This window comes from Argopecten irradians, chromosome 12 (assembly GCF_041381155.1).
Source record: "Argopecten irradians isolate NY chromosome 12, Ai_NY, whole genome shotgun sequence".
Lineage (NCBI taxonomy): Eukaryota > Metazoa > Mollusca > Bivalvia > Pectinida > Pectinidae > Argopecten > Argopecten irradians.
In genome coordinates, this window is record NC_091145.1 from 18349091 (window position 1) to 18358390 (window position 9300).

The 9300-nt window shown below is 37.2% G+C and overlaps 1 protein-coding gene across 2 annotated transcripts; it reads right to left on the reverse strand.

Moving 5' to 3' along the window:
• Positions 1 to 899: 899 nt before the first annotated feature.
• LOC138336645 (CUB and zona pellucida-like domain-containing protein 1) lies at positions 900 to 9044 on the reverse strand. Of its 2 annotated transcripts, XM_069286169.1 has the most exons (7): positions 6341 to 6772; positions 5861 to 5914; positions 5295 to 5494; positions 3993 to 4225; positions 2822 to 3022; positions 2416 to 2678; positions 900 to 1500 (listed from the first exon to the last, which is right to left on the reverse strand). In XM_069286169.1, the coding sequence occupies exons 1-7, from the start codon at positions 6624 to 6626 to the stop codon at positions 1322 to 1324; spliced, it is 1416 nt and encodes a 471-aa protein (XP_069142270.1). In that variant the 5' UTR covers positions 6627 to 6772; the 3' UTR covers positions 900 to 1321. The 2 variants fall into 2 exon arrangements, 1 of the variants encoding a protein (XP_069142270.1); XR_011210447.1 differs by lacking the exons at positions 900 to 1500; positions 2416 to 2678; positions 2822 to 3022; positions 3993 to 4225; positions 5295 to 5494 and having other exon boundaries at positions 5862 to 5914; positions 6341 to 9044.
• Between the last annotated feature and the right edge of the window lie 256 nt (positions 9045 to 9300).

Consider the following 9300-nt stretch of genomic DNA (forward strand, 5'->3'; position numbering starts at 1 on the left):
CAAATACATACACCCACACACAACCTTACACACACAAACAAGATGAAAGTTTTGGTTGCGATAGTTTCTGAGGTGTCGACTGTACTGGATGGTACAAAGTTTCTTTTTAATTACTTTAGTATACTGTATATAAAAAAATGTCCCAATGTTTGTCAATAACATGTGATCTATTGATGTTATATCCGCTCTTCTTTCTCTCTCTTTATCTATGTATCTCTTTCTTTACTCTTATTTGTTTCCCTTTAAGAAAATAATTGTGATATAATTATTATAAAGTAAAGCCATCATAAGATGTAAATATTATATGAGTTGTAAATTGTCATGGAGAGAGTGTTGTAAGTTAGAAATTACTTGTGCCTGATCCTGTTGCTAATATGGCAACAAAATATGTTTAATTTCAACTTTAATGACGTCAAAATGCATTAAAGTCAACTCACCATTGTGACGTCACAATAAGTTTCTTACCTCGGTTTGGCCAAGTTAATGTAGCAAGCAGAACATGTGAATATGCAGAGTGAAGAGTTTGATTACTAGACCCAGATTATACATTATCATGGGCATGAAGGAACGACTCATAATCATTTTAAAACTATATAATACTATATAAGAATCATAACTACACGAATAATGTTATATAAACAATATATTATTTTATATTATATATATTTTTATTCCAAACATCATGTTTATCAGAAATAGGCATCGGAGTACTGTATAACTTATCAAAACCAGTCCATGTCTAATACAGATCCTGCATATTCCGGAGTAAGTTGTTGTCATTTTCCTTATCAATTTATATTAATTAAACCCGTTATAATCCGGAAATCTGACTATACCGGCCCAGTCACATCCGGTGTAGATAAATTAAGCTGTACATAAATCATAATGACCCCGTTAGATTTATTTTAAGGAGGGAAATGTGACCCCCTGGTGGCATGACCGATAAGCATTATGTTTTGTTTACAGATACCCGAACTTTATTCTTGCATAATTGGCATTTTACAAAATTAGCTCACTGTTATCCATTTTTGACAGTAAGATTTATTTTTCAATTTGTTTTATTTCCAATAATTGGTTCTAGCTAAACTGGACAATACAGAAAATTGACTCCCTCCCTCTGTTTAACCCCCAATTACTCACAAGGGACTCCGACCTGACCTTAATCATATGTCATATCATGATGACTGTAAACAAAACAAAAAATGCTTATCGGTCATGGCCACCAGAGGGGCCAAATTGACAACCCTTCTTTAGGTTTAATTTAAAGTAAACAAGTATTTCATGAATTGGTATCATTATTATATCATTTTTTTTTCAGACGTCATATGTCGTTTGTGTCGTCATCATGGCGTTCATGTTTCTGACGCAGCTGAATCATCATCAGTATTGCTGATGTCACAGATACCGCTACCAGAAGAACAGATGATATAAAGATGATGCCATCCGTATGCTTGTGTGACTCAGATTGGCCAGGTTCATCCGGTATAGAAGTTCTTTGACCTATTTAAAGAAAGGAGTCATGTATGTATGAAGCAAAATTTTAAAATGAAATATAAGGATTTTTGAGAAAGAAAAACAAGAAATCCTCTATTATTAATTACATAAATGTTATTCTATTCGATGGTCAATTTATTATTTCATTTCATTTCGAAATATCAGCTGATCGAGTGTTTTTCATAGAAGAACGTCAAAATTAAATATACACCCTTTTGATAAAGTGTACTTAGCAGTTGGTTTTCAGGGGGATCTTTTTGCGATTTAACGGGACATCGTACTTAGTAGTTGATATTTGCGATTTAATAGGAAGTCGATGTGGTCGCGAAAATTCAGTCTGTGAAAGCCATGGTAAACTATAATCACTGATGTGGAAAATCGCGAAAGTTTGGACACACCAGAATAACTGACAACTTGCCATACTGTATATTGGTAGAAAAATAGAGGTGCTTTATAGAAAAAATTTAAAAGTGCTACACCGCCGACGAATGGTCAGTTTTATCAATTAAAACAGCAGCAAACAAAGTATTATTTTTCTTCTGTGATACAAGTTATTTACTTTTGTCAATTATCATCATTAAAAAGTTTGAACTTCTTATCTTATTTCAGAGTAAACGTATTTAAAATAATTGATTGCATCCCGAAGTAATCCTTGGTACTATATGCCCGATATGGAATGGGGTACTGATTGCACAGACAACAAAATAGCATAGTATTGTATGTATTGTATAGGTATTTTTGTGCTAATTAGATATGTATATTAAACATCAATCATTGTCCAAATGATAAATATCGTTTATGCTCTGTCGGCGATGGAACATCTTTAAGTGAATCCATCTACTGTTGAATTTCATCACATGTTGTGAATCTTTACTTTTTTATATTTACATCTTCCATGCGGAAATTTGTGTATAATCTTGCCTTTAACATTAGGTCGAGGTATGACCCTGGAAGTCGATATTCTATGTAAGTATCTTCCGTTTGCAGGATAGATGACCGAACGCGGCGACCTCTGGTGGCATTGTTGGTCACACAGTGACGAGTTGTCGGTCCTGTTGCAGAATGTGACGGTGCAGTAAAGGTACAAGTTGTGCAGATCAGTTGAATACTCAAAGTCTCGGAACACGAATTTGGTCTCGTGAGGCAAAATGGAAAGCACGCGAGTGTTCACGTCAGTGACACATCTGAAAAAAAAGATGACGGATGGCTACATATCCCGAAAGAATGAACGAATAATATATAAGAATCCTCATCGCCTGCGAAAAACAGAAGTACTTTACTCTGGAAGGTCAAAATGTCAAACTTAGGTTGTATAGATTTTACTCACGCATTCCGAATGAGGTAGAATTTGAGGCTGTCTCCAGCTCCAGGAGATGGGAGTGTGTAGCAGACGTCAAGCCTCATTTTCACATCTGTATTGGTCACGTGTGTGGCTAGTTTGACGTAGATATCCGTCCCGATGTCAACTGGAAGTGGACTAGTGTCCATGACAGAATGACCAGTCATTTGGTGGAGGAAATTTGGATCCCTATGGAAACAAAGTTGATTTGACTAACGATGCATCTTAAATTCCTTGTTTTAGATAGGAAAAACAATAATACGAACACAGTCGCTAGTGAATTTAAAGATACACGATATTGAATGACATCAAACATACAAATTTTACACCTGCTTCTTTTGGTGTACATTGCATATTAATTGTAGCTCAATTTTGAACAAGTTGATCGAATGACATTCGAAATATTTCCTATGACGGGGATTTCTATAAAATCAATGAAAATTAAAGATGCTCCACCGCAGACAAATTGTATATTTTCCCAATAAAAACAGGAGACAACGAATTAGTATTTTACTACAGTTAAGTTACTTACTTTACATCATTACCACTATTGAAAAGTTTCAATTTTACATCAGGATAAAATTATTAGGAGATATTTAATTGCGTTCTGAAAAAAAATTCGTGGAACTATGTCCTATATGGGATGCAGTACTGATTGCGTATGTACTAAAAGCAAAATAAATTATTCCTTATCATTTTATGTTTTAATTAGCCATACATATATATATACATAATTAAACACCAATTATTGTTCAAATTATGATCGTTTATGCTCTGTCGGCGGTGGAGCTTCTTTAAATGCACGTGGCTATAGCAATTCAATCCTGAAAACGACTGATTAAAGGGGGTATATTGTGGGGTGCCATTTGACATAGCAAAGAATATTGTTTCGTTTAAATTCATGCTCTTATTTTCCTTATTATCATAGTACTTCAAAATCTTTATATATCATGAATTGCCAAAATCCACTTTAAATACTCATTTGACTTAGTAAAATTAAAACCTATGCATTGTAAGCATTGTAATTCTCAACATGTTAGTGATGTTTGGTGGTGAATAACATATTAAAAACTCTTCTTGATTCGTGAGTATGAAAATTATGACACATATAACTTTTAAATAAGCGTTGGAAACCCTGCTTATTACAAAAAAAGCTTACCTATAAAATGCCATTAGAACATTGTAATAGCCATGACCGGAAATACGTGGGTTATTGCTGCGCCTGCGCACCTGGTTATTTGTCTCTATAAAATGTTGTGACACTGTCACTTGTTTGGCCATATTGCATTCCAGATCTATCCGGAACCGGAACTCACGAATGATGAATTTGTAGTTAGCGTCACGGAGAGCATACACCAGTGTATTGGTGTAGACGTCACTTCCTGATGTCATCTGTAAAAAGAAATACAACTATAGTTTGATGATGTCTTTTTTTAAATACCGATATAAAATTTAGAACGTTTGAGATGTAACAGCTTATGACTTAACCCCTGTCACTTCAACAACGTTCCCTGTTGGCGCTGATTAAAAAAAACCACCACGGATTTTAAGGCAGTCCTTCTAAAAAGGTGGTGAGGCATGTTTGAATTGTAAATAATAATAATGAAAAATATACTTCAAAATATTTTAAAGCAGTGAACACTTGGAATGGCCTACCTGAATATATGTAATAAACTCTCCAAATATAAACACATTCAAATCCAGTCTGAATAAGGCCTTGAAGGATCACCCAGTGATGTTTACTGGATTGTTTATATGATAGGTATAGAGCGATACCAGATGTATACTTCATAATATATATAAGTAACTTTAATGAACACTTCCACTGTACATATTTTGTATATAACTCTAACCTCACAAATCTTCAATGATGTATCATATTTAATCCAAAATCAATATAGGAGCTAATGCTTCCTAAATTCATCAGAAGTGTGGAAATGAACAACCCGGTATGACACAAGTAAAGAGAAAGTCAAAATGGTCTAGAAGCATAATCGCTTAAATTATCGATGTCAAAGCTTAAAGATGCATGCTACACCGTCAAAAACAGGTGCAGAGGAAATAGCACTCTTTCTTCTTTTACAAAAGTTACTTACTTTACACTACTACCACCATCGTAAAGTTTGCACTTCTAGTTTTACATCAAGATGAAAAATATTACAAATAATTAATTGCATCCCGACAAAATCCATAGCAGTATGTCCTATATGGAATACAATACTGATTGCACATGCGCCAAAATCAATTTAAATTGTTTGATATTACTTTTCGTGTTAATTAGACATATACATATATAGACGATTAAACACCAATTATTGTTCAAATGATGAGCATCATTTATGCTATGTTAGCGGTGGATCATATTTAATAATTATTTAGTAAATCAAATAGAAGTACGACACGGTGCGTTCACAACCACACCCTTTTCTTCAGATATACTCACCAAGGACTGAGAACTTACACTATGGTGAGTGAGACAGTTACTATATTGTTGATATATAACTAGGAAGTCTCCAGACCGGTACCCCTCACATCCCGGTTCACCAAGGTAAATGTCGGACGGATCAAAATCAACGTGACGCTTGTAAAGTTCAGGAACATGAATGTGAACTTTCCAAGCATCTTCAGAACATTGAAGGCTGATGGCGTCAACGTAGGACTCTGATAAACACAATTGCAATATTTGAAGACTTGTTATATTGCTGTATTTTTATTTTTTCCATTTAGTTTTTTATTGACATTAAATGCATCAATACAAAGAAAATATTCTTTTGTGTTTGATAAATTACTTCATTTTCTCAATGATTTATGATGTTCCTTGTTTCATATCAGTTAGTTTAAGCAATATTTATTTTGATTATTCTTTTGGTAGAGAAATATGAGGGACAGAGATTTCAAGGGAAGCAGTATTTTACAAATGGCGTAACATCGTATCTGATGTACTACAGGAAAGCAAGGAATTTGTCGTATCATTGGCGACAGAAAAGAAGTACTAGCTCTGCGTCAGAAGAATATTAGGCCACTTACTATAGGAATATGCCATCGCAGACGTCGAACTGGAATAGTTTGAAGTGGTACTTTCTGCACAGGTTTTTCCACCTAAAAGGGCTTGAATCCTTTCACACACGAAATTAATATTGCAACATTGGCAAGACAAAACAACAAAAAATTAATCATATTATCCCTATTTCTCTAAAAACTTCACACTTTAATATTGCATTTTGTTTACATGAAAGAGATTTCGTGCCATGACATATATGGTATCACTGAAATACATAGGGTATATCCATAAATAGAAATATTTGGAACGAACTGATCACGTGATTTCCTTATGATACCAGATTTTCGCAACATACTAATATGGCCAACTGAATAAAAAATCAACTTTACATCCCGGAAATCACTCCACCTCCCCTCCCCCCCCCCCCCCAAAAAAAAACAACCAAGAAAAAAAACCCCCAAAATACAACAAACAAACAAGCAACGGTAACGAATTAACGAATTTACCCGATGAACCGGAGCACAGGAAACTTCCCCTAATGTTGACGCAGAGGTCACTTCCGTTGCAACGGTTAAAAAGTTCACACTCGTCTACGTCACTTTCACACGTATTTCCGGCCCAGCCTTTGGGGACAGGAACACGAGAAGCCACCGACATGATTAGAACACGTTCCACCATTATGGCATGGATGATTGGTTTTACATTCGTCGATGTCCTCAGTACAGTTTTTACCCGTCCAGTGTGCATCACATTTACACGTGTAATCTCCCTCAGTGTTAGTACAATTGCCATTATGTTGACACGGATTATGTTGGCACTCGTTCACGTCTTGATCACAGAGATGACCCGTCCATCCAGGCGGACAATTACACTTGAAGCTACCACCGGTGTTCTGACACCGACCCTGATGTAAACATGGATTATGTTGACATTCATTAAAGTCTGTTTGACAAAGATCTCCTGTCCATCCATGCGTACAATTACATATAAAACCGCCATTGGTATTGATACATTTACCCCCGTTGTGGCAGAGTCTATGGTTTTCACATTCATCTACATCACTGTCACACGTATGTCCGGTCCATCCATTTGTACAAGAACAGGAGAATCCACCCTTACTATTAGAACATGTTCCACCATTATGACATGGTGGATTGGTTTTACATTCGTCTACGTCACTTTCACACGTATTTCCAGTCCAGCCATTAGGACAGACACAAGAGAAACCACCGGGATGATTGGAACACGTTCCACCATTATGACATGGATGATTGGTTTTACACTCGTCGATGTCCTCAGTACAGTTTTTACCCGTCCAGTGTGCATCACATTTACACGTGTAATCTCCCTCAGTGTTAGTACAATTGCCATTATGTTGACACGGATTATGTTGGCACTCGTTCACGTCTTGATCACAGAGATGACCCGTCCATCCAGGCGGACAATTACACTTGAAGCTACCACCGGTGTTCTGACACCGACCCTGATGTAAACATGGATTAATTTGACATTCATTAAAGTCTGTTTGACAAAGATCTCCTGTCCATCCATGCGTACAATTACATATAAAACCGCCATTGGTATTGATACATTTACCCCCGTTGTGGCAGAGTCTATGGTTTTCACATTCATCCACATCACTGTCACATGTATTTCCTGTCCATCCTTTTGTACAAGAGCATGAGAATCCACCCTGACTATTAGAACACGTTCCACCATTATGACATGGAGGATTGGTTTTACATTCATCGATGTCCTTAGTACAGTTTTTACCCGTCCAGTGTGCATCACATTTACACGTGTAATCTGCCTCAGTGTTAGTACAATTGCCATTATGTTGACATGGATTGTGATGGCACTCGTTCACGTCTTGATCACACAGTTGACCCGTCCATCCAGGCGGACAATTACACTTGAAGCTACCACCAGTGTTCTGACATCGACCATGATGTAAACATGGATTATGTTCACATTCATTAAAGTCTGTTTGACAAAGGTTTCCTGTCCATCCATGCGTACAATTACATATAAAACCGCCATTGGTATTGATACATTTACCCCCGTTCTGACAGAGTCTATGGTTTTCACATTCATCCACATCACTGCCACACGTATGTCCGGTCCATCCTTTTGTACAAGAACACAAGAATCCACCCTGACTATTAGAACATGTTCCACCATTATGACATGGTGGATTGGTTTTACATTCGTCTACGTCACTTTCACACGTTTTTCCGGTCCAGCCTTTGGGACAGGAACACGAGAAGCCACCGACATGATTAGAACACGTTCCACCATTATGACATGGAGGATTGTTTTTACACTCGTCGATGTCCTCAGTACAGTTTTTACCCGTCCAGTGTCCATCACATTTACACGTGTAATCTCCCTCAGTGTTAGTACAATTGCCATTATGTTGACATGTATTATGTTGGCATTCGTCCAAGTCATGTTCACATAGGTGACCCGTCCATCCAGGCGGACAATTACACTTGAAACTACCGTCAGAGTTCTCGCATGTAGCACCATGTAAACATTGACTAGGGTGACATTCGTCAATATCAGTTTGACAAATGTTTCCAGTCCATCCATGAGTACAATTACACCTAAAACTGCCAATATTATTAATGCATTGCCCCCTATTGTGACAAATGCCTTGATTTTTACATTCATCCACATCAGTCTCACACGTTTTCCCGGTCCATCCTGTTGTACATGAACACGAGAACCCGTTGTTATGATTTGAACATGTTCCACCATGATTGCAAGTGTTAGCAGAGTTACATTCGTTGACGTCTTCACTACAATTCTTGCCAGTCCAATATGTGTTACATTTACAGTGGTAATCTCCATTAGTATTGGTACACTGGCTGTGATGCTCACAAGGGTTATGCTGAGTACATTCGTTGACATCATCGTTGCACGTGTCACCGTGCCAGCCTTTGGTGCACTGGCACTTATAACTACCATGGGTATTGATGCATGTGGCGTTATTTTTGCACACATGTTGATGGCATTCATTGACATCTGACGTACAAGTATGGCCCGTCCATCCAGGTGAACAAGAACAGTGATACCCTCCGTCGGTATTATGACAAGTCCCACCGTTTTGACAAACATGTGGCTGTGTTTCACATTCGTTTACATCCTGATCACAATTCCTTCCTGTCCAGCCTGTTCCTACACTGACAGGTGTAGTTACCATCTACGTTATGGCATGTCCCATGTTGACATGGATTATTATGACACTCGTTCACGTCAGTATTACACTGTGTACCTGTCCACCCTGTGACGCAAAGACATTTATAAGATCCAGTTATGTATATCACAATGTGTACAGGTTTTTCCACCAAACCCATGACACCTGCATGTGTATGATCCGGGTATTGTGACACTTACCGCCATTTGACTACTCCATGTTGACATTGACATTCATTGATGTCACTCTGCTTTCCCTGTAAAGCCG